This window comes from Limanda limanda, chromosome 15 (genome assembly GCF_963576545.1).
Source record: "Limanda limanda chromosome 15, fLimLim1.1, whole genome shotgun sequence".
In the NCBI taxonomy this organism is placed as follows: Eukaryota; Metazoa; Chordata; class Actinopteri; order Pleuronectiformes; family Pleuronectidae; genus Limanda; species Limanda limanda.
Window position 1 is genome coordinate 1,693,976 of NC_083650.1, and position 26,077 is coordinate 1,720,052.

A 26,077-nucleotide genomic window follows, 5' to 3' on the forward strand; every position below is an offset into this window, starting at 1 on the left:
CAGAATGAGGGCGAACAAAACAAAATGTGCCTTAAAACTAAAACAACCAAGCAAAACATTAAACATTATGCTGCATTGAATTTACAGCAGAAGTCAAAGCTGGGATGACATCACTTTCAAGTTGACAATGTTCCAAAACTTGCCAACATGATGTTTTTAAAGTAGCATCAATGTTAGTATTATGCAGCACCGATCCCTTCCAGTCCAAGAGGTTATATGTTATATTTCTTCAACTGGCTTAGGTAAAGCCTTCTAGTGCTCATTCAGTCTTGTGAGGCTGTTTTCAATGCAGAGGCTGAATTACCATACAATGAAGTGACAGCAGCAAGATAAAAAGTTATAAATCTTTGAATTGGAATTAAGATCCAACAATGTGCTCCTTCATAACAAAACAGTCTCCGGTAGGTACTAGCAGGTACTAACACACAGAGATCTTACACTGGATAAATGTAGCACACAGCTCTGACTTCTAAAAGAGAAGCAAACCGCGATTAGGGATGCTGAAAGTCTGTTGGATGTGAGTATAGAAGTAAATTACAAAGCCTTATACTTATTATTTTCGAACTTCTTGAATAATTTTCATTCGCACATGCAATGTCATTAGATTTAGGGTACATAATATATTTTTCAACTTGAAAAAAATAGTTTGTTGAGGTGGTTATAGTCATGCTAATAAAATGCATTATCTCCATGCTGTTAAACTTGTAATGTTTAAAGAAGTATTCAATGTACAATGATATGAGACAAGGAAAAGCAGTGAAACCACTTTGTCAAATAACTTATGTTTGGTATATTGGTTAATAAATAACCTGGAAATTAATCAGTAATATTTGTTGACTTATACGTCAACAAGGTATTTAAACATTGCAACTAATATTCCCAGTCTAGTGAGTGATTATTGGTACACTCTGTGAAGTATAATGATAATTCTCCTTTTGTACTTCTGGACTAAAAGACCTGATTCTCTATGGCTTTAAGTTGTATTTTTACTTTTCAATGCATTTGGAATTCAGTTTTTATATATGCAACCTATTTCGTTCTTTCTATTGTGCAGGTACTGCCTGGACATTACTTTTTCAAAGCCGTTTTCTCATAAAAACTCTGAACATAAGTTTTAGGCCTAGCAACAAATGAAGCTGATCCCATGTGATTAAGAATATAGTCACTTTCTATTGCTTTTCTTATCTTATCTTCTTAAGGAATAAACAGAGCTGAGATAACATCTTGTTCCAACTAGCAGCTCCTCTGACTCCAGAATAGCAGGAGGACTCTCAGTTCTTTATTATGGTTCTTTCTGACATTTATTGACTGCTCAGAGCTTCTGTGCAACTGGCTAAGGTATAGAAGACGGACAGAATATATTTGCAGCATTTCTTCATTTAGCTATGTGTAGTGGCTAGTTTTCACAGTATAATGTCATTTGTTATTGAATTGAGAGGTAAATGCATAGATTTGAAAGGAAAATGTGTCATCATTTAGGCTAGGGCTTCAACAGATCATGTGGCAATGCATAATCAAACAAAGAACATTTTTGTCTCTGAAACACACACACACACACACAAAATGCATGTCAAAGCCACTTACCGGATAATGAGGAACAATTATAACCCTCACTGTTTTTTTCTGCTGTTACTTAATTATGAGACATGGGGCACATTAGCAGACAGACCAGCTTGCACACAGAGATACTCTTGCAAACTGAAACAGCCAGCAGTACAGAGTCAGGCACAAAGAGGTGGCACACACCCGGCTATAACCAGCTCTTGGCTGATGAGCAACAGCACACAATGGTAATGGGAGCATATCAACACTGGTGCGAAAATCCTTGTGTATCTTACTGCATGAAATCTGTTCTATCCAAAATAAACACAAAAAGGGTCCTGATCAAACAAAATGTAAACATCTGAAGGGGAACAGAGTCTGGTTCTGTGGACAATGAATGCTTTACTGTTTCAGAACTGGACTACATACAGGTATAATGGGTTTATAGTAAAAAACTAAATGTTCATGGTTTAAAGGTTTCCATGTTTTTTTCTTGGAAGAAACTTGCTTTTCTTTTCTTGGTGAATTACAAAGTGGCAAAGCCAAATGTGGCATGAAATATCCCGCTAACTGCCTAAACATAGTAACATCTGCACTTCACTTCAGTGTGGTGCTACCTAATATTAGGGCTGCACGATATATCGAAAATATATCGTAATTGCCAAATGATCACGGTAGGCAGACTTTGTGGAGCTTTACATGGCTTCCTGGGTCTCTGCCCTAGACTTGGTGGCGCTGTGGCCGGGATGTGTGCCCTCTCCCTTGGGCTGTGGAGCAGTCACTGGTCCCTACATCCGTAGAAGTGTGACAATTTTTCAACAAAACCATGCTGTTGGAATGGGAATATTATCTCATAGACCACTTACTGTATGGGGATCTATGTTAGCAGTGAAACCAAACCAGAAAGACTTTAACACTTATACTTAAGCATTTGTTTATTTATTTAAGTCATATCATCATCGCAAAATTCAACAACGTTATCACATTTTGCAGGTTTTCCTTGTATCGTGCATCCCTACCTAACACAAGAACACTATAGCTACTTTTTTCTTCAATCAACCCCTCAAAAGTATGTGTGATTTGTCACAAACTACCAGTGATTAGAGTCATATGACATTTACTTGTGCATTAGCTTGTGCACATTTTACTGGACCAGTGTAGATCTATGAACCAGTGGTGTGCAATTAAGACAATTAATCTGATTCACTCTGTTATATTAATTATTACAAACCGAGCACTGGCTAAAAAAGGAATAGAGCTGGGAATTACTTTCAATAATTTGAAGAGCAGCTCAGTGCTCCAATTTAGCTTGAAAGTACACACGTTAATTTCCATTTACTGTGCCACTTTTCTGACACCCCAAACATGAGCTAGCTTATGGGCTAAGTCTAGCAAGGCTGTGGATGAAGCAGAGGCAGTTTGACAATGTCAGCGGTAAGGAAGATATAAAGTTGCCCCAGACACTATTACACTAATCAGCACTGTAAACTAATCGCTTCCTACTACTAATAATACATCCAAAGAAATGAGAGCAAGGTTACTTGATTTCTCTGGATGAAAGCAAATGATGGGCACTGAGGCGATAATATGTTAATGTTGAGCTCACTGCTTGCTTCCGCTGCCCTCAAGTGGCCAAAACCAAACTAAAGATAGAGTCATCAGGAGATTTTTTATTCACCCAATGGTTTTGGGTTCTGCTCTGGAAACAAATGATTAAAGATGGGCAGACAGACATTCTTATCACGATATCCAGCTGCATTCATTATATATTGCTAGTTTCTTATGGTCTTACTAGCCTTTTGACCTAAAGGTTTCAAGTAAACCCCACCATGTGTACTTTCAAAAAGAGCAGGTGAAGTGGTAAGTGTGGTTGAAAGCAATGGAAAAAGTTATTGTGAGTGAAATTCGTTAATTTTCTTTAGTTTTTTGTCTAACGTTATAATTGTGCCTTTTTACATTAGTGGGGGAAGAATTGGATTGAATACGTTTTTGTCCCATAAACGTTAAACCAATAAAACCTATGTTATTTGTTACTTTTGCTAACTCACTTTTGTTTGAAACCCGTTCAATTGCAGCACTTGTGAAGAGAGCAGTTTAAAGCTTTTGAGTCAGCCAACAACACAAGGGTCCACCCAGCACTCATAACCAGCAAGTCTCTGGGGAACAGAAGCAGGATGCAATCAAAGGACTGGCCTGAGCTGAGCAGTAAAAGGCCACTGTGCACTCAGAGCTCAGCAGCCAGAGCTCTGACTGAAACAAGGGATCATCTTAAAATGTACAAAAACAGAAAGTTGCTTCCAGCTGCAGCACAACGCAGTTAACCGACAGCTACACTACGACAGTGTTATATTATACTACACTAAAGAAAACACATTCTTAACAAATCCACACTGGGCCAAACTAACCATCTGCAAAAAATGTAATCCCCCTCTGCTCCAATTTACTAAACAATCAGACGAAAACGACGACAGAGCCAATCTAAGTGAAAGCACTAGTCCTTTCATTCCTGAAAACAAAATCATGGGTGGATGGTGTCTCTGACTAGTCTGGGCTCATTAAACCTATACTACCAAAGTTGATGTGACTTCATGGTAAAACAGGAAGAAAGCTTAACTGCAATACGAAACACTGTAGCGCCATCTGGTGTTTCATTTTGCAAGACAGGTTTAGCACTGACATTAAAGACTAGAGTTACCAAACCTCAGCATCAAAGACAGCACCTTGCATCATGAGACAAATCAGTGGGTGTGTTGGTTATATTGTGTAGAATCAGTCTTTTCTTCTTATAACCATATTTCCTGAAAATCCTTTGTCAACATTATAAAAGTAAAATGTTTGCTTCAGGACAAAATGTTTATTTTCCATCACTTATTCATTTGTTTCATCCTCCACAATTCCCCAATTACGTACTAACATAGCAGCGCTGTTCACAGGGTCAATACTCTAGTGACAATATAATGAGGGTCTCATAACCAGAAAGGCTGAGGTCATCGCATAAACCTTGAAATTCGCAAAAGGCGGTTGGTATGAAACTTTTATACTTGTTCTATACCAGAAAATGTAGGGGCTGATTAGCCATTCAGTGTACAATATGTCACCGAAACTATCTGAATGCATATTAAAATGAAAAGAAAAAACATGTTACCAGCCAAGATGTCATCCTAAATACACCTTAATAGCCCAAATATGAGAGGATATTGTTTCAGGAACTTTTGTTTGAATAACCGACAGTTTGAGTACTAGAAAATTACATATTATTCAAATCAGATATTACTTTTGAATGCAAAGATGTTCTCTTACAGAGTGTTGCATTATGGATTGTCTGCCACCTTAATGTTGGGTGGTAAGGGAGTTTCTTCAAGCTGATAGTGCCTGTTAGAGTTAATCAGCCCTGAAAGTGTTGAGATACCGCAGACCAACCTCTATGCGTTTCTGATTTGTTTGTGTAATGCGTTTCCCTGCCTAGGAGGTAATAAATTCCTGATGAGTTAAAACTGTTTAACATCTTCACCACACACAGAGCCTTAAGGGCAAATAGTCAATCACACGGTAAAGAAGTGCCAGTGTTACAGATGAGGAGCAACGGAAGTATTTCAAGTCTTTAATAAATGTGTTCTACTATTGATGACCAGTTTGCTCAGTTGGTTAGAGCATGGTGCTAATAATGCCAAACCCCATACTGGATATAGAAACAGTATGGTAGAGAAGACTGAGATGACTGCTAATCAATCACAAATCAATGTCCCCCACAGTGGCCTAAGAGAGAGACAGAGGGTCATTGGTTTGATCCCTGGCTCCATCAGCATGTGGACGAGATACTGAACCCCAAATTGCTCCTGATGTCGTAAGGTCACAGACAATAGCCTGGTGTGTAATAGAAAAAGCACTGTGGTCTATAAGACTGTAAAAGCGTAATCTCTGAGGCAATGTTTCTGTGTGATTACTTGATCTGGACTCAAACATAGTGCACAACTCCTTGATCCAACTGTTGTTCTGTCAATAAGTACTGATTGGTATATTTTTAAGCTTCAGAGTAGTGAATAATACTGGAACAAGAATTACAATTGTATTGTTCACTTCTGCCAATGATGTCAAAAACTATGCTACAAACAAGCAATACAAACTGTTAACAAACCAAGTTTGAAGGCTCAAGAGTTCTGATTGGCCATAGTCTAAGGCAGGTAGAGAAACATGTAGTGATAGCACCCCACAGAGTTACTGATTACCCTGTCTTTTGAGTATTAGTAGACTCAATGTGAAAAATCATTCTGACATGGTGAACAGCTTAAGATGTATTTTTTGTTATGGTTAAAAAGGAAATCTTGAGAGAGCAGTTCAAAACCTCTGTAAAGAGGACGTTTCTGTTGGGATTGTATTTATTGAATTGGAAACCTCTGGTCATCTGTTGGCCTTGTGACCCCTGTTATATCAGTTACTGGAGTGTCTCCTGTTTGAGACAAAGACCAAGTTTGATTTCTGCTTTTCAAGTAATTCAGGCAAACAAATAAATAAAAACTTTACTGAAAACCCTGTAGTACATTGAATAAAACAAAGAAAAGATTGGCAGGGGCCGTATATGCCAAAATAGCTGCTCACTCATTGGTAGTCCAGAAAATCCACCTATCATCTTTTATACAGGAGGAAAACAAACTTTTCCCCCCTCATGCTCAGTGACAACTCTATTCTAATGAAATGCATGGAGTTGTAAAGCTTACAGTAAAGTAGAGGGTGCAGGAGTTCTGAGCATTTTGGATTACACCACCTTTACTGTGCATGTCATACTCTTCATTTGTAAAAAAAAAAAAAAAAAAAAGGGAGCCTACCTGAGTCATTGCGTAGGTAGGAGGACATGGCTGGGATGAGGCAGGACTGGATCAGCAGCTCCTGCAGCACTGCTGGCAGCGCAGAGCTGTTGTGAGTTCTGCTCTCTGCTGAAGAAGCATCAGCACTGGGGCAGCTACAGGAGCCAGCCGGGTTGATGTAGCTTGCCAAGACCTAGTGAAAAACAATATTGAAATAAGATTGGTTCCCAATTAAAGTTGCTTACATTGAGAAATATAGGCAGTATGCACAGACTTAAGATGACCTGCTTTGGAACAGACCCAGACTCGGACAATCCCTGTCCACAGACATGCTGTGTCATCACTGTCTGCTTAACTATGATCTGTTCAGTAACTCCCTGTCCAACAAATGCCAAATCTTGATCTAGATTCAAATGTTACAGGTATTCTATTCAGAGGAATCAACTTGTCAAGATGTGTGAGAGAATAATCCATTTCAATGGTAAGAAGAGTGCAATCCAAGGCATGAAGTTTGGATGAACCTAAAACCAACACATCACTCTTCCTATCTCGATGCTCAAAGCCTCGTCTGAAGCACTGCCGCAAAGACATATCTCAGGGCATTAAGGTGATTTGTAGATACTGTGTCTACTGGGTAGTTCTAGAGATAAAAAGACTAAACATTGTTCTGTTTGATACAAACTATGTTACCTTTATAAATGAAAAGCCTTGAATGAGCCTTACCTGTAGTAAGCAGGTGACATGTTCCTCTTCTAGCCGTTGTTTGGTGAGGGCCTGCTCCACATCCCAGCCTGAGGCAGTGGATCCAGTGCCAAAACCAGTTCCCTTAGCCCAGTACAACTGCTGTTCCTCACTGGTGCCCCCACCGTGGCCACTGGACATCTGCGGCTGTCAATGCAGACAAAGAGAAAACTCAATATGTAGTTTAAGAAGTATGAAATCGGAGTTGGGTGAAATTGTTGGATGACTATGGATTCGAAAGCGGTTTATTTATCACAGCCAACATGAGTAAAAACAATACCCAGTAATATAATTTCAGTCAAGGCTTGATGTTTTCTTGGATGTGCATGCCTTTATCTCACATTTAAAAAGCCGTAGGTCTCATCTCACGTCTTTGCTCAGATCACAGCAAAAAGAGTGGGGGTCTCAAGGACAGCCAATGCCACAGTGACAAGTCTTTGGCTCACATTCAAGTTATTGTCCTTGTGATCTGTACTTGGCTCTGACAACTCCATAAATCCACACAGTGTTGGGAAAGGGAGCAAGAGACTGAAGCAGATCTGGTTCAGAAGCTATAGACCACAGCTTCCAGGAGATGGTTTGTCATTATTAAGCAAGCCAAGAGGAGAAAGTGTAATCATAATGCATGCATCTGTGTGTCTCCCTTTCAAATATATTGACAAAAGACCCCTTTGTCATAGTTGGACTGCCCATTGTTTATACATATTAAAGTAATGAAAAATGATTGGCTTGTTTTAAGAAAAGAGATTGTTTGTTCAGGGCTTCTGTTAAATGTTTCTGTAAAAGTCTAGGCAATGAATGAAGGTGTAGTGTCAGTTTAAAAGGAACTGAAATTAGATTGAAGTTAAACAGTCAAGCCCAGCTGACTTCTTCCAGATCACTAAGGTTGAAAAACAATGTCTGCATGCGTGTAAGTCTGTTCTTTTGTCCTTGTATTTTTTTCCCTTTTAAATCAAATTAATGACACAATCAAACAGTGAGGACATTTCTGCATTTCAGAGGCCAATCTGGCAGGTCTTTTCTTCTTCAAAGGGACAGCGTGAGAGAGGGAACAACCATGGTCAGCTGAAGGTCTTAATGAATACCAGTATAACTCTCTGTGTGCGTGTCTGTGTGCGTGTGCATGTGCTAAGCATTAATGTCAGTGCGTGGTCTATACCTCAGAGACACTGGTGCTGGCATTGGGATTACGGGGGGCGTGGTGGCTCAGAGCTGACAGACAGGCCAGGATGAGGTGGATGGCACCGATCTCCAGAGCCATGCGGCGCAGGAGTACACCATCATCAGTGGTGAGAGGAGTGCTGCTGAACAATGCACGCAGGACATGGAACGGCAGAGTGGGCAGCACATTGGCTGACGGAGACTGCAGTATGTGACCTAAGAGGGCAACAAAGCATAAAATTAAATCTGAAAACCAAAAGCATTTTTGTTTAGGTTTGTGTTTAAGAGGCCTTTGTTGGTTTGAAAATATCAAGATCATCCACTGTGAGTTTTACCATAACATTTTAAACAGAAAGTTAAAAGAAAATAAAGTAATAGTAGTAACTTCTTTCATGTATTTCAAAGATACTTCAATACTAGCAATAACAAACAAATACTTTTAATGCTGATTAGTTTCTATTCTTTTACAACTGATATGAGTTATTATAACTATCTTAGGCTAGATATATAACATTGGTGGAATGTACATTACTATTTAAAATGTTATTCTGCCATTTCACGCAGCCCTTACCCTCGTACACAAACTTCTTCAGTGTGTATATTACTGAAAAATAGTGAATTGTATGTATGCCCCTTTTTAATCCATAAAAATTAGCCGTTTTCAGACATGTCCTGCGGAGGATCTCCAGAGAATTGGGACCAGACTCCGCAGTTTGCCTCTAACACAGCATAAAGCAGCGGGGAGTTCTCTGCTCAGACATGTTCACAACAGCCACAAATTCTCAACATGATTCAGGTGGGAGGTGGTGCTGCAGGAAGCGACGGGATGTAGGGTGTTAAATCTGTCTTGACATCTTCATTTGCCTCTTCTGTTTATGTGTATGGCACCACTTTTTTCCAGGGTAGATGTTTGTTTTCTTTTCATTTTTGAGTCTGACGCTGAAACTGCGGAGTTTCCCCGGATCTCAGTGCATTTCTGAATGTAGCTTATGTCTCTTTCTGTCATCATTCAACAAAGCTTCTCATTTAAAGGAGATGTAAAACAAACTCAGATGGAGAACTGCTTTAAAATGTTCTGAGACATTATTAATATTAGAAGCATGCAGTAAAAGAACATCGGATGTAAAACTGTTGATGACTTACTGCCCTCTCCATCATCAGTGACTCCGAGCACTAGACGCAGAAGACACTGGGCGTGCTTTCTCTCCTTCAGCAGCACTTCTGCATACCCCGGCAGGCGCAGGAACAGGCCAAAGGCAGCCAGCGAGTGGGCGGGGATGGGTGACATGGTCTGCACAGAGGATGAGGATGACGAGGAAGATTGGGACTGCTGCTTGTTTATAGGAGGTGGTTCGGTGGCGATGGCCTCCGGCGCCTCGTACACCAGCTCTCCCGACTGCTCAATGGTTACCCACTCAAACTGGTCACTGTCCTTGGGCTTTTCCTGTGTGGCTGAGGGAACCACTGGGGCACTGACCTGAGAATGACAACCCGGTAGAACAGAGGGTCACTTTAGCCATGATAAAGAGGTGTGGATATGAGACAATGCAGACAGGTGTGTTTGCTGTAAGAGAGCAAGAACTCTGCAGTTTCATAATGTGCAGAGAAAAGACTGGTTTCTTTACATGCTGCAAAATGTACTATTTCTATGACTTTTTCACTTCCCCAGATAATAAAGACAGACAATGACATACCTATTCCAGATCAAGGCACAATTTCATCCTTATTAAATCAAGGGGAGCCTTTTGGCAGGCGACAGAGCCATTCTAGCATAAATACTAAAGTGACGCAATGTCATTCTTGACCTTGGAATGAGTCTGACAAAACAATCCCAACTTAAAAGGGATAGTCCCCCCCCCAAAAAAAATATCATAGGTTTAACCAAGCCCCAGCAACCTGCCATGTGTGAAGAGTGCAGGTGCTGGTCATGCGTTGGTGTAGTGACTGTTCTTGACTCACACTGTGACTTTAATACCAATCAATCATGGTCTGAATGTCACTGTCTATCTCATTATTGTTGCTGGCATTGTTTATGACATCATGGTCACAGTTTACCATCTTCTAATGACTGCTTCTTGCAGGATAATGCTCCATGTCACAAAGTAAAAGTCTCAAACTGGTTTAGGAGCATGACAGTGAGTTCAGTGAACATCAGCGACCTCCATAGTGACAGGTTGTGAGTACAGTATAACCTTTGTGGTTCTAGAATGGTGTTCCAAATAAAATAAAGGCCATGAGAGTACATTGACATGCCTTAGATAAAGAGTTGAGCCCTTCTTGGCTGTGATTCTCACCTGTTGAATGACATCAGGGTAGAGCATAGGTAGTCTCTCTGCGATGAGGGCTAGGCCACCCATGCCTGCAAAGACCTGCAGTGGTGACTGGATGGGGTTGGTCTCCAACAGGGACTCATCAGTGGCGGCATCCAGACATTCTTCACTGGCCAACATTGGTTCGTCCTCAGGACAGCTGTTCAGTGTGTCACAGTGGTCCACTGCAAGGAGAGCAAAAAGAGGACCTGTTGTATGTTCATGCACTGTCTGGCATCCAGGAACATTATATATTGATCACCTACATCTACTATAAGGAGAATCTCAACACTGAGAAAACAGCACTGTTTTTTTGTTTTTTTTACTGATTGGCTTAGTGTAGTAAAGTACATCTCATACAGCTTGTATCTTGGGATATTGGACTGCTGATTTGTTCACAAAGGGACTCTGAACAAGACTTTGATGTCGATATTGTCATAAAACTAAATTGCCAAATATGATTGAATAAACTTAAATAAAGGTTGTTTGTTTTTCAACCGAAATCTCAAATGAATGCATCAAGGAGAATATCTGTGTTCCAGGAACAGAAGTACATTCTTGACTGATCTGAACCAGAGTGTTTATATGCTCTGAGGTATGAACATACAACTGCCCCTGCCAGTTCAGTGTAGTAAACATTAAAGTATTATGTTGTTATGGAGTCAGCCAGTAAGCCATGTTATTTAAGGCAACGTTTTTATAGAGGTTATTGTTGGATTAGCTACTGGCCTTTCCTGTTTGAACTGTGATGGATGTAGACATTCGTCTGTTACTTATAAAGGACAATGTTTTTGGTATTTTCTTATATTCTATTTCAGATATTTTATGCATTTATTTTTCTACTTTTATAACCACAGAAAAAAAACCTTGCTGTTTTATCATTATCATTGATAGGTCATCTTCCAAAAAGCCACTCATCATCTCTTACAGAGGAGAAAATGAAGTGGATGATTTATTGCTCTCTGCTCACTCTACACCGCACATTCTCTGGTGATGAATTTAACAGATCCTGGGCTGGTTAATAAAAGGCTTTTAACAGAGATTACTGTGTCAGAACTTACAAAACAGGAGTAGAGAATGCTCCTGTTTTCCAGCAGGCGAGGACAAGAGTGTCATTTGGCAGCTTTCCAGACGACTAATGAAACGTCGACCATATGATGGGCATTCAAATCCAAGAAACACTATAGAGGCAAATATGCAAGTGCTTTTGTTTGACAACTTAAATTAAAAACTTAAAAAAGGTAGCCCATCATTTCAGCAATGCAATGATTGGACACAGGAGGAACAGTTTAAGAAAAAGGGATTACTATCAAAAGGGCCTACATTTCCTACAATGCAGAGTTTTTACTCAGGTGAAATTTATCAGACTTTATGCAGCTCCCAATCTGGGGTCACTGCCTTATTTCCCTTCTTGTATCAGCAATAAGAGGGGTTCAGGGAAGGAGAGATGAATTTGAAGGTTTTTGGGGCCATTTGTAAGGGAATGGTAGTTTAGTTGCATGTTGCACATGTCAGACATGACATTAGTGATTTAAAGAAGACAGCTGTCATCTCTTTCAGAGGTATGGCACCTGGGCTGGCTCATACTTATACAAACACACATATATATATCCATTAGGGCTGCAAGGTTGTTTAATATGGCGATGACGATATGACTTGCGATAAATAAACATTCACAGTCCCTGGCTACTGACGCAGGGACCACGGACTGCTCCACAGCCGGAAGAAGGCGCACAGCCTGGCCAGAGGGCCACCAAGTCCAGGATACACAACTCCACTAAGTCAACCTATAGTGTTGATTTAAAGTCCTTTCTAACATATTTTGACCGTGAAAAGTTTTTCTATACAGCTTTTAGAAGCTCTGTCAGTAATTTCCTTCTCCTCTCTGTGTCTCTATCATTTGTGCCCTGTACTACGCTAACTGCACCAAACACATTGACTAAGTTCACAATGATTGTTGTTTTTACCCAGACTGAGTTTACACATGCATCTGATCACACTGTTTGTGTGTGAGTGAGTGAGTGAGTGAGTGAGTGAGTGAGTGAGTGAGTGAGTGAGTGAGTGAGTGACTGACTGAGTGACTGAGTGACTGAGTGAGTCAGAGAGAGACACAGAGAGAGGAAAAGAGGGACGGCTCAAAATAATCTAAGTAGTTCTTGGTTGTGGGATGCCAAAGGTCACTATTTATTAGGGTCCTACAGAGGAACAGAGCTAAATATGAAAATATGCTCTGCTCAAACATAACCTCTACAGCATGGCTAGCACTTTGAGTACTCAACCAACAAAGCACTGCAACGGTAGAACAGTTGCTTTTGCATACCAAAACATTATGCCTGCAGTACTCACAATTAAACTTTGCTACCAAATGGTCCATCAGAGAATCTTTTTAAGAAAAAGAGCAACATTATAAATTCAAAGGACTTTGTGGTTGCTGGCTCACTTTTGAGGCTTGTTGGGACAGTAAACTGAAAGGTAGAGTAGGGCTGTCAAATTTAACGCGTTAATCTATGAGATTATTGTGACCTAGATTAATGCAATAAAATATTTTAACGCAGTTAACGCAGCTTTGTTTACATCCGGTGTGCGGAAGAAAATTCAGCTCCTCGAGAAAGCTCAGCAAACTGCACAAGGACAGCAAGAAGAGTTGCTAGTTCAAGATGTTGCCACCCGGTGGAATTCTGCCTGTGAGGTTATCAAACGGATCCAGCAAAACAAGGGTCCGCTCGCTGCCATCCTGGCTCAGCGCTGGCTGAACTGTATTTCTTTTATTTTGCCGTGTTTGTCTTATTTTGAAGGCCCACAGCAGGAACTTCTGGGTATTAGTGTACCCTTTATTATCTCAGAAGCAGATTCCCCCGGTCTGAGTGAGTTGTGTCGCTCTGTCTGTTAGTGTTTTAGTTAGCTTCTAATGGTTATTTTAGTGTATGAAACTTGTTTTGTAATATGCAACTTTTCTTTTGTAGATAACTGTGACTGTGTCCCGTTATATGTTACAGAAAATAAAGTTAAACTGTTTCACTAAGCCTGAGTCAAGTGAAGTGAATGAAGAACGCAGCAGTGCAAACAGAGACCGTCACACAGGCAACTCCACTCTTTCCGTCCTCTCATGTGCATTTTTTTAACTTCCTCGAACTGTGTGTGTGTTTGTGCGCATGTTCGGGTGTGTAGTCCTACTCTGCGCTCCTGAAGCGCCGCGCAGCGCCAATAATATCACATACTTTTGCTGTTATCAGCCTGCAGTAAAAACCGCATTTAATCATTTTTTTTCAAGCATATACTTACTTGTTGCTCCAACATTAACTGCAACAGCGTCCCAACGTTTGTATTTTTTCCTCATATGTGCTGAGGATCATACAGCTCACTTTACTTCTCCACTTCAATTATTAATTTAATGTCATCCATCTTCAAGAACTTCTCCGCAGTTTGCTCCGTTCAATTTCGGGTGTGGAGGGTAAATTACGTATTCTTGACTCAAGCCTATGTGGAGAATATGTATTCGTAATGGTGTCTCAAATACACCTTCTTTTTTTTTTACCTTTTACTAATCTGGATGTTTCACTGAAGAAAGAAGCAGTGTTATTGTTTCCAAGGAGATTGGGAATATTTTCAGCTGTTGTTTTTAAATATTTTTTTTACACAATTTATCATACATGATATTTAACGACCTGGCTGCCACTTTATAGGTAGGTGTTATAGGCCTGAGTCTCTTTGAAAACACAGCATTGTGTAAAATACAGGCTGTCTGAAGTGATTACTCGTTAATTCATTAGATTTAGTCTTTAGAAGAAAAACAAACTTTTAATCGCGATTAATCGCGATTAATGAATTTCAAAATGTGAGATTAATTAGTTAATTTTTTTTAATCTATTGACAGCCCTAAGGTAGAGGTAAACAGGAGAGCAACTGTGATTGAACAGTTTGTGCTCAAACCCATTCCAAGAGCTTTTAGACTTCAAAGTCGGTTTTTAACAGAGCAGACCAAGAAAAGGCAGAGGATGTGAACTGAGGACACCTCCATTAAATCCTGACATAGGAGGAGAGTGATAGCCACTGGAATAGATTTTTAAAGAAGCACAAAACATTAAGGATGCACCTGCACTTTCAAAACTACTATATATCCACATGATTTCCAATGACAAAAAGGTCTTACAAAGTATACTTCATTCTCTTCCATTCAAATGGTTCTGTGTTGGAGTAAGTCATATTTATGGTCCTAAACAGGACCAGTAGCTGATGGATTAATGGGTGGAGGCCACATGATGAGTGGTATCTCGGTGTCGCTGCTTGCTCAGTTTCAGAACTTATGGTCCAAGAATGGGAGAAGGACTTGTGTCAGATTAAGAACCGAACAACCTGAGCATTGACTTTATTTGTGGGAATATTTATTAAGGCTGTCAAAATAATCACTGAAATGTGGAAAAAATGCGACAGCAAAACACTAAAACATCAGGAGAAGTTATGGAATAATAGATGATAGCATATGGAAGAGAGAGACCCCAGTGTTTCGCACAGAAATAGGTCTTATCCTTAAACTCATCAATAGATCAACATAGATCAACTGAAAAGAAATGTGAAGTCACTTGACTGAAATCTTATTTGACATAAAGTTGTTGTTTTTTACCTTTTTCAGTGCGTAGCCTCTTGAAGGAGTCCGTCTTGGAAAGGCCAGGGTCAGAGATGACCTTGGAGCCCAGTTTGACTGTCAAATTGATGGACTGGTATCCCTGTGGCTGCTTACGATCATACAGGAGCGTCAGTAGCTGGGCCAGGGTCATCTCAGGAGGAAGGGGCTGACCTGATAGGGTAAATACAAAAATCCACTTCGTACAAGAGCTATGGCTGCTGAATTTGAGTGTTTAAACACAGAACAAACCCCAAACCCCTGCTGCCAGACCTGAGTGAGCATGTTAACTTTGCATCTGCACATTTAGTACCTGGAAGCAGCTTGTGGTAGAGGTGGAAGACAGGCACACTAATGGTTTTGGCTGAGGGGTCCACACCAGATGAAGCAGTCAACTTGTCGCTCATCACACGTCCCCGCCTTGATGGAGGTCGGGGAGGGGTTGACAGAGCCCGTTTGGACTGGGACTTTAAGCCTGATAGCAGAGACAGCCATTAAGGACACATCCAGATTCTGCTTATTTTGTTCTTGCCCTCAAGGTAAATTTTTTTTGATTTGATCCAAATATTGATATTGGAAGCTACCAACAGCTGATAAAGTGTGCCAGTGTGACATATCTATAAATCAGATTTATTGATTGCATCAAATTAAACATATTACATTGTATGATTGTCAGCAAAGGGTGTTGCAAATCTATGGCCACTGCTTTCTCCATTGTTGCCAACAGTTCAAACAGTCATAATGCAGAACAGAGCTTTGTGCAGGTGCAATTTTGGCACTCTTTAAGTGAAGGAGTTGTGGAGGAACAAAATCACAACCAACCTTCATCTGACCAAAGCCTGAAGATTTGACTTGGGTTTCGTTCAGGTCAACATCAAAATCGATGCAACAGAACCCCAGATATAGGATTTTTTATATATTTATAAATCAGTAGAGTTCCTCTGTTTTCTGTTGCTTCCTTTCCTCTGACATCTTGAGACACAATCTCATTGTTAAAAGCAAATAAGTGGACCCTTTGATTTCTGCTTCTTTTGTCAAAATGCAACTTTCACTGCATATGCCGTTTATTATTGCAATTACTTTTTATTGTATTCTTGCACAGTGAATTGTGCAGCCTTAGTACATGTTGGCTTTAGACCTTGTTTTGAAGTAGCTGTGTTTCTTTTGAAAATCACCACTTGTTCTCACTTCCAATGGTGTCAGCCCCTGAGGACTTTACAAATAAATGTTTTTACGGGATATTTGTGGGTAAACAATCTACTCAATTTCCCTTTTCCTTTGATAGCTGTGTACAGATTGAACAAGATATGATACCCAGCTGGGGTTAGCTAATAAGCTAATGAAGGGGGTTAGGTTTAGGAACAGAACTAAGTACCTGAGGCCACAACAACACTGTAGTTGTCTTGGAAGCCGCTGTCTGCTTTCATCTTCTCCCTCTCCTCATGGTTCTTCTTCTCCTTGTCCTCCTTCTGCTCATTGATCAGCTTGGCTGTAATGCTGGGTGTGTCTGAGTATCATGAAGACAGAATGAGACAGATGAGTTATTTTTCCTTGAAAAAACTCAAATTTGAGAGTTGAAAAGAGTAGAGATTTTCTATTAGAATCTGCAGAATCTACATAAAGACACCAGCAGTAGATGTTGCGTCTGTCTCACACACAAACATGGACACCATATTGAAAATTCAATGATTTGCATCGAAGGGACTTTCTTCTTATCCCTATTTCAAAGACAATTAATTAGTCAATATGAGCGGTTGATGGTGCTACTTCTCCAGGTGCCTGCAATTAAAACCATAGCAGTAGAGAAAGCCCCAGAATGACAAATAAAAGAATCAAACACCTATCTAGTTTCCAATTATTGATTCCTTTCTTTGGTTACAGTGAAGGCTGCAAATAAATTGTGACATGTCTTCCCACCAAATCTGTCCCCCACCCACCGGCCTTCAAACCCTTACAGTGTAAGATACACTATCTATCATAAAGAGTTTATTACCTAAATCAGTCAATTGTACAAGAAATTGAATTATGGTAGTAATGCAAAACTTTGTTGTTTGTTGCTGCATCCACTTACAATATGGGAAATAATGGAAGAGAAAGAGTGATAATGCAGCTTAGAACAATGGTATCCAACCTTTCTGACTTGCGAGTAAAGCAGCATACTGGTTCATTGATTCATGATCCGAGTTGACACTAGTGTGTTTAACATGAAAGTTAAGCCTATGGGCATATTGCCTGTATGCCCATAGGTTTTTTAACATATATTATCATGTGTATATGGATGGAAAGTGGAAAGTGTGTTATGAGAGATGAATCTTCATCCATTTTTCTAATGTTCTTTCTTTTTTTCAAATAGGATACAAATTCCCTACAAGGGCTCCTTCTCTCCAGGGTTTCCCCCAGAAAACTTGCTAAGCCTGGTGGTAGGGCCGCTAGAGAAGCCGACCGGCGGCCGACCGACAGCCGACACCGTGTTTTTGTAAAAAAAAAAAATGTTAAAAGTTGAAAGGAATTTTGAAATTATGACAATTATGTGTTATTGTAAGACATTTATTAACAATACTTATTAACTAGTGCTGTCAAACGATTAAAATATTTAATCGCGATTGATCGCATTTATGTCATAGTTAACTCGCGATTAATCGCACATTTTTATCTATTCTAAATGTCCCTTCATTTATTTTTTTTCCATCATTTTTTTTCGTTTTAATGCTCTTATCAACATGGAAAAGTGGATTGACTTGCTTAATGCAAATGTTTTATTTTATTGAAAAACAACATTGCCAAACAGGGCGGTACAAAATAAAATTATAAAGTGCACATTTCAGGTAAACAAGGACTCAGCCTATAGTGCAGTTAAACCATGGCTTAATATAAAAAATTTCAAGTTTGCTGTGAACAAAGCAGTCAGGCCTCTTATTTCAGAAACAATGAACCATAACAGTTAGGTTACCAATAAAAGGTAAGCCTACTACTTCTTTGCTTTCAGCTAGCTACTGAAACAGACAAGCAACAAAATAACAAACAAACAAAATACACAGGCAAGTGTCGGCCTACTTTGAAATAAATTAAACACAGAATTTTGTAGGGCTATTTGAGTCCTCCCCATATTTGTGGAAAATGTATGAAATAAGAAGTACCCTATTTTGAAATAAATAAAAACATAGCTGCAGCCTCATAGTGTAACGGACTGGGTTTATGTTTATGTTAGGTTTTGACGTATGTTCAGTAAAACACTGTGTTGAAGGAGCGTTCTGATGTCTGAGGGTCAGTGAAGGGGTCGGGGTGGGACATGTGACTGTTTGGACCAATAGGATGGGGTTGTTTGGGGATCGGGGCTCAATGAGGAAGTGAAGTGTTGACAGAAGAAGCTATGTTATTCAGCGACCCTCCGAAGAGGCACAATTTCTTACGGTGTTTCTAAGTTGTTTAAAGTTTTATTAAGGTGTACGGTGACAAGGACGGTTCAATAAACAACCTGAACATCAGTTAAGTCTCATCAATCTTTCGGGGGATCTGCTACACCGTCTTTGGTATCATGTTTCTGGTGCATAACATTTTTTTTTTTTTACTAAATAAATAAACAAGCGACGCTTAGCCTGGCGGGGGGGGAGAAAAGCCTGGTGGCCCGCCAGGCCTATAAAGCACTGGGGGAAACCCTGCTTCTCTCCATCCATTTGTCTGATGCCTACAAGAAGTATGATGTTGCCATGGAGACAGTGAGCACAGCTAAGCTCATAGCCCAGGTTTGTTTATGCATTTCATAAGATCTCAGTACATTAGGGCTGTAACGATTCTCCAAATCCACTGTTCGGATTATACCCAATTTTTTTTTGTCTTTGAGTATGTGTGTCTCCCGCAGTCAGAGTGTGATTTGACACACATATGCAACATGCCCTCCTCACTTAAACTTACCAGACACCCGGTCCAGGACTTCAGCCAGCGTGGTGGAGATGGGCAGATGGAGGGTGCGGTACTTGTGGCCTGCGCCATACATGGGATGCTGGATCAAGTGGCTTGTTGCATTGATGCGTCCTTTGTATAACTAAGAACAGAAGATACAGAACAAATTATTATTATTATTAATGAATTATTATTTCAATAACAGATATTCCAGTTTGGACTGCAGTGGTGGACAGAGTGCTGGACCAACCAACTGACCCCGAGACCGACTATCATATCTAGTGATACTAAAATGTTTGATCAGATTTGTATTTTCTTGTGTTAAAATGCTGACCTCAAAGTGATGCTGTAGGAGGAGGGGGTCACAGAGTAAATACTCTCAGTAGAGTAAAAATCTATATAAAATATCATGGCCATTTCAGTCTGAGTGGAACACTGTTTAGGGAAGGAAGCCCCTGCTTCATACTGCTGCAGTGTCCCCTTGTGGTCACAGCTGAATGCTATGTCAGTCATTTACACCTAGTACTACACTAACTGTCTGTTCCGTGTTCTTAGGCACTCCTTTTCATGCAAGTTATGTGACAAAGCCCAGAATGTATGATATCATATAACCCTTACTTTCCCATCTGGATGTTATGTATCTGGAAAGGGTGGTATCCCGTATAAGATCACATCTCCTCAAATTTTCATCAAGTAGTTCGTAGTAAAATACAACACCGTTTACATATTTTTCACTGTTTCCATATTAAATGGAACACTAAGCACTAAGATGTTTATATTATATCCGAGCTACTCTGTTTAAATAAATAACACTATTTTCAGTGATTCATGCCATGATTAAACCGTTAGAAAGGCGGGGGGATTAGAGAGAAGAGGAACTGCTTTTTAATGATTGCTTTGGGATTGCATTGGTCATTATGGCCAACATCTCCTCACTTTATGAGGACACTGAGGGTGGTAAAGCTGTTATCTGAAGATGCATAGAAACATTTTGGAAAGCGACAGACCGACAGATGCATAAAATAACACATCTTGTTAATTGGAGCATCACATAAAATAATTTCTTAATGCAGTCTTTATAAATTGGCTCCCAATAATAAAGAACAGAAAACTAACACCATGTTTAAACAGAATGCAAATCAGGATAACCAAGTTAGCAGAGCAGCAGTATTAGCTCTGATGCTCCATGTGTCTACAGAGAAGGCACTCGGGCACAGTATTGAGTTATAATTTTTCTGCATTTTTGTATCATTCAAGTCCAACACACAATCTCTATAGTGATGTGCAAATGAAAAGAAAATAGATTTATTATTTGGGATTCCAACTGGCATTTCTTTCTAATCTGAGAAGGAGAAGAAGAGAGAAAATGAACCAACCGGACAGGGAGACTGTAGGAAGACTGTGACCTTCTCGTCCTCAAGCATGAGCTGCAGGAAAAGCCGTCGAATGAAGCCTGAGATGTTTCCAGAGATCGGCACGTTGCCTCGCTGGGGTGCAGACTGGAAGAGCTCACAGAGAACCTGCAGCCGAAAACAGTCTTCAAATTATTACTGAGACTGATGAATACCTCTCAATGAAAAAATGTATTTTACATGGTTTCTAAATGATTAAAATAATAGCACACAAATATTAATACAAGACTAACAGTAATTAATATAGCTATAGTCTATAGCTGCGTTGAGTTATAAAAGAAGTCAGCAAATATATATCTCAAATATCAAATCTCAATTTCTAGTGTCTTAAATAAAGCGAGTGATGGAATGAAAGAGCAGACCTGTGCCATGAGCCGCTGGTTGTTCGGGTGGCATGAGATACACTGGAGAAAGAAGGCCACGGTGGCATTCTCAAGAGCTGTCCTCTGCTGGGTGGTGAGCCCTCCAGCTTGCCCAGAAGATGCCAGAGAGTAGCGTGACCCTGAAAGCTGAGGCGGAGGTGGAGCTGCTGCAGACCCTGAGCGCAAAGACTGACAACTCGCATTGGCACCAGCACTGGCACTGGAATGGCACAGCAGGAAAAGCAGCGCCGTCCACAGAGGGTTGACTTCAGGACCACCTAACCAGTCTTTCATGGCGTGACTGTTGCCTACTTCTATGAGGAAGCGCAGCACCGGCGCGACCAGCTCTGGAGCCAGAGGTGGCCGACTGTGTGAGGATGAGTGGTAGTTGTGCTGGTGTCTTCGCTCGGCCTGAGCAGCAGGCAAAGGGAGGTCGGCACTAGCCAAGAGGCCGACGCAGAACTGGGCCAAGCTGCGAACCAGCAGCGAGGGTAAGCCTGAGTCTAGCAGCTGCTCTATGGCTCCTGGAGACTGGGAGGCGGCTGCCAGTGTGGTTAACTGGGACTCGGACAGATTTGTGGGGCATCCTGCGTGCTTGGAATCATCAGTAAGTCCTGAGGCATTGGTGTTGGCATCATGCTGCTTTTTGCCGTCGTCGGTCATGGAGAGACGGCAGTGCTGGGCTTGAGAGTGGCTAGCATTGGACACTGAAACGACCCCCATCCAGGACATGAGCAAAGAGAAGTAACTGGGGTGTATGTGACACATGGAGCACAACAGGCTGTCCACTGCCTTTTTCAACACAATGTTGCATGGCAACGACATGGACCAATTATACAGCAGCCTGGAGGGAAGGGCAATAAATTGAATCAATAAACAAGGAAGTTATGAAATTCACCTTTTAAGGGCATCATCAAAGTTGATAAACTCTGTCCACATCAATACATGTTCATGATAAGTACAGATGTGATATTTAAACATCCTCCTATTTGAGTAATATAAATTCACTGCAAGTCATGAGTAGGATTGAATTGAATTTGTGGGATTAAGATCTTACCAAAGCACAATATTTACTCCTTTCTCCCTCAAAAATTACTTAAGTATTGGGAATTCACATTTTTAACCTCTGTGTTCACATACTAAAGCTGTAATATGAACTTGTAAAAACTCCAAACAAATTAACATTACCACAAAAGTGATATTAAAGTCTAACCTTGAAACATGCTTAGAATTATAGGAAGGCCTTACTATTTGCCCACAGTACATTTGACAAAGTCATTCAATCCGTCCTCAGCAACGGCTGGGCTAATTGCCAAAGACATTTATAGAAATATTTATTGTACCTCGAAGATGAAGGATTGTTTTTAGGTGAGCTCTGCTCATTCCTCCTGAACCACTTTCAATTGCTTTAAATAGTGGATCTTGTTTTTTATTCTTATGCATTAATTATATCACTCTCCACAAGGTGAACAAGACGCACAATTAATCTCTGTGTGTGCATATTTAACCTTGTGCTGCGCTCAATGTTGAATATTTCACTCAGACTTTATTTGTTTTGAAAATGTATTGAAATGTTAAAACATTGTAAGATTGTCTTTTCTATAACAAACCAACATTTTACAATTCTCATCATAGGTGCCAGAGGTGGTCTGGGGCGCATGTGGCCACATTCTTTTATCAGTGTGAAAATAAATGCTTCCTGGATCAAAGTTTCTAAAAACAAAAATTTTCTTAGTGAACAGAAATAATGTGGTGAATGTGTAACAGCTCCGATTCTGATTTCATATATACAGACTAAATAAAATTTGTTATACTCTCTCTAAATATAATATATGCACGTGTATGTATATACTTACTCAAAAAGCTCTCTGTTGAGCAGTGCAGGTAGGTCATAGTCAACAGGCAGCTCGTAGCTGTGCCACAGGATGGCTGCCACACAGTGGAGGTGAGAGGGTGAAGGCATGAGGAGGCCGTACTCTCTCAGAGAAACAGAGGTAGAGCCAGCGCCGGCCCCAGTGTATCCCATGGGGCCGCTCATCTTGTGGGCTGCCACCCGTGAAGAGTCATGAACCCAATCAAGGAGAGCCTGGATCCTGGGGGGTTTAGATCCAGAGCAAGTTTGGATAAATAACTCATAACAAGGATATGCCTTTGTATTTTTTTACTTTAGCACATAACCAACACGTGACTGTAAAATATGTCACAGAGAAAGGACACTTTTTACGGTCAGACTATAAGTCTGTCTGGAATATAACCTTGACAGAAAACAGTTTGTCATTGCTTGTTCTTCGCATTGAGGGAAGATTGAGAACATTTGAGTCAAGGTAAAAACAAAATGTCGATGTACCTGTCTTTGGTTCCTGGGTCCTGTGTGGTGCCAAGCTGGTACAGAATATCGATGGTGGAGTCTGAGGAGAGACCGTTTAGTCGTCCAAACAGCAGAGGACTGTTCAAATCTACAAAGAGAGGAGCAAAGACTAAAATAAGGATGGAGTTTATGATAGATAACTATTTTTTAACCCTTTTGAATGATTCAACAGACAAATTTGTTATAATTTTTCAACATTGATCTGCAGATTTTTGCTAATGGTATTTTTTTCTTTGGGTTTGGGGTGGGGTATCTACAATTCTACAATTTCATGAACAGTCCAACCAATGAAAGCATTATCACTGTGAGCAAATGAAGCAGCATAAAAACACTTGTACTAACTAGAGGGCCAAATCATCAAGTCTTTCAAACGCTATCAACCTAATATAAACACATTTATTCAGATAGTTTAAGATTTTTGACTGTTTTTAAGGTACTGTGGGTTTAAACTGTGTGACTTACTGCCTGGGTCTGTGCCAGAGGCAGCACAGTTCCTCAGCAGAATGTCAATGAGTTTGAGTCCGATGCGAGTCGACTGCAGGCCGATCTTGACCAGGACGGCCTCGATGTTGGGCGAGTGCATGCCACAGTAAGGTGACATGAGTAGTGCTGCGCAAGTCTGCAGCAGGTTAGCGGTGGGTGCTGCAGCACTGGCCATCATGGCCTCTAGGTCACTGACATGCGTCAAGCAGTGGTGGAGCAGACGCAGCCATCCAATGCTGTACAGGAAAAGGGGAAAGGTTAGAATAATACCCACACATCGCCAAGATGGATATAACCTCAAACCAGGATCAGGTCATTGTACCTTGTTTTGGAGACCTGGTCCTCAGAAGGCAGGAAGGGGTTGTTGACAGTTGCAGAGGAAGTGTTGCCAAACGCTGTCAGGCCTAAGAGTTTAATCTGAGACAGACCCAGAGTGTTGGCATCCCGAGGCCGGTGCAGCCTCAGGCAAACGGCAGAGGCAACCTCCGCCTTCACCAGCTGTATCTTTATGTACGTCAGGCCGCTGGTGATGACTGGTGTCGAGAGGGGCAACATGTTGACCCCGTCAGCGCTGATCTCCACTGAGACGGAGGATGGGCAGGCTGTTTGGTAAAGACAATTACACAAGGAATGACAGATGAGTTTTCATCCAGGTGAGGTGAAATTACACGTTTCAAAAGATACAGTAATGATACAGTACAATCAAAATGGTGCCATTTAAGATTATGAAATGGAAGTTGCTGACATTTCAGTAAAAACAGGAGGAATGGTGGAGTTGCAAAAGTGTTAACTGCTAGTGTATATCCGTCATCACTCACTGGCTAGAGAAGCAAGGTGTGGCTGGATGTGGAGCTCCTTCAGCAGCACAGCAGCAGGAAGGTGAATGGTGAGGTCACACCACGCCTCCTCTGGCAAGAAAATGTAGGACCAGGCTGCTGAGCGGGCCCGGCGGTGCGGCGGCGTGGCCTGAAGGAGGACCTCAGCTGGCTGCGCTGTGGGGCTGCTGGATGTGATCGTGCCTATGATGCGACAAATGTACAATTAGAAAAGAGTTTGTGCAAGTTTGTTTGGTTGATTTTTGTAAAGATATCATCCCAGTGAATTTAACAGACTGAGCTGCATGTAACTGAAAGGCACCTAAAGGGGCAAAGTTGTGGAGTCCCTCGGCGTTGTCTGGCTCTGAGGTCATCACTCTGGCTTTGAGGTTGCCATCCGCTGCCTTTCCAGGTCCTGAGTCCAAGAACTTCATGATGGTGGACACCATGCTGCGTGCTGTGTTCACTATAGCCCGGGTGCTGGTCACCATGTTGTTGCAGATCAACTGCACACCACCTGGTTGGGGAAACAAGAGTTTTGTTTACTTAACATTCAAGGTTTCAAAATGTCTTCATATTAATTAAGTTAAACTTTCGTCGCTTGGACTAAAAGTTTTTCCATTTGACTGGTTTGTGAAGAAAATAAGAAATGTGCTATCACAGAGCTAGAATAAGATCTCCATTAACGGATCAGGTAAACGCTACTGTGCTAAGCAGTGCGGTGCAAAAATACTGTCCTTGGTATGGCTTGGCATAACTATGACCCCAAAAATAGTGAAACCAGTTAAAAGATTGGGGATAAGTAAAGCTGAGTAAAATAGCACAATGAGGTGTTATATATTCACATACCCATATCATGGAAGGCCTTGAGAGCCTCGCTGGTGTCCAACACTCGGAGGATGAACCACAGAAGAGGCTCAGACAGCTGACATGTGGAAAGAGACCCCTACAAAACACATGTACACAGATAAGGCACTGGGCTACTTGTTGCATTTATTCAAAAAGTACTTTAGTATCAAATTATCAAAGCCCAAACAAATCACTTTGACGCTTACCTGTCTGCCCATGTAGCCACAGGCCATGTACGTGAGGATGGGCTGTAACATGACCTGGACTGAGGTGGCCCTCTTACTGAGGGTGGTGAGGATAGTGAAGAGGCCGTCACCCACTGAGATTGCATCCAGACCCCCATGGAAGTTTTCATGTTTGGTCAGATGGAGACCACTGGCTCCTGGAGACCAGAGAGGACAGTCAGCTGCCATCAATACAAAAAACTTTTATCTTCCTGATGTCAGATTTTTCCTTCTGTTCACTGGTTCCATCACCTGCATAATCCTGCTTCCGAATGTACTGCAGTTTATGCAGAGATTAAAGCAGGGTGTGTAGAAATAACAAAATTCATCCTTTTTTTAATTCATAAGCAATAAGTTGCTCAATTCAGTACACTCAGAGATTAATGCTCAGTATTGCTGTGCAACTTATGACCCTGCGAAATGTGTCCATCACTATCCCATAGCTGCTATTCAGGGACAACATTTTTCGATTAGTCCTTTTAAAAATG

At 40.9% G+C, this 26,077-nt stretch overlaps 1 protein-coding gene across 5 annotated transcripts in view; it reads right to left on the bottom strand.

Moving 5' to 3' along the window:
- birc6 (baculoviral IAP repeat containing 6) overlaps positions 1-26,077 on the bottom strand; it is a 100,955-nt gene that overhangs the window by 40,225 nt on the left and 34,653 nt on the right. For 3 of the 5 annotated variants that reach the window (XM_061087666.1, XM_061087668.1, XM_061087665.1), the window contains exons 46-64: positions 25,572-25,747; positions 25,366-25,462; positions 24,839-25,033; positions 24,520-24,720; positions 24,024-24,303; positions 23,681-23,937; positions 23,198-23,306; positions 22,707-22,943; positions 20,851-21,694; positions 20,453-20,596; positions 19,089-19,218; positions 16,552-16,683; positions 15,490-15,651; positions 15,177-15,350; positions 10,541-10,764; positions 9,390-9,723; positions 8,245-8,462; positions 7,068-7,232; positions 6,366-6,537 (exon numbers count right to left, since the gene is read on the bottom strand). In XM_061087666.1, the coding sequence (XP_060943649.1) occupies positions 6,366-6,537; positions 7,068-7,232; positions 8,245-8,462; positions 9,390-9,723; positions 10,541-10,764; positions 15,177-15,350; positions 15,490-15,651; positions 16,552-16,683; positions 19,089-19,218; positions 20,453-20,596; positions 20,851-21,694; positions 22,707-22,943; positions 23,198-23,306; positions 23,681-23,937; positions 24,024-24,303; positions 24,520-24,720; positions 24,839-25,033; positions 25,366-25,462; positions 25,572-25,747 (4,251 nt within the window). The remainder of the gene's footprint in view (positions 1-6,365; positions 6,538-7,067; positions 7,233-8,244; positions 8,463-9,389; positions 9,724-10,540; positions 10,765-15,176; positions 15,351-15,489; positions 15,652-16,551; positions 16,684-19,088; positions 19,219-20,452; positions 20,597-20,850; positions 21,695-22,706; positions 22,944-23,197; positions 23,307-23,680; positions 23,938-24,023; positions 24,304-24,519; positions 24,721-24,838; positions 25,034-25,365; positions 25,463-25,571; positions 25,748-26,077) is intronic. The other 2 variants (XM_061087669.1, XM_061087667.1) reach the window with 1 other exon arrangement.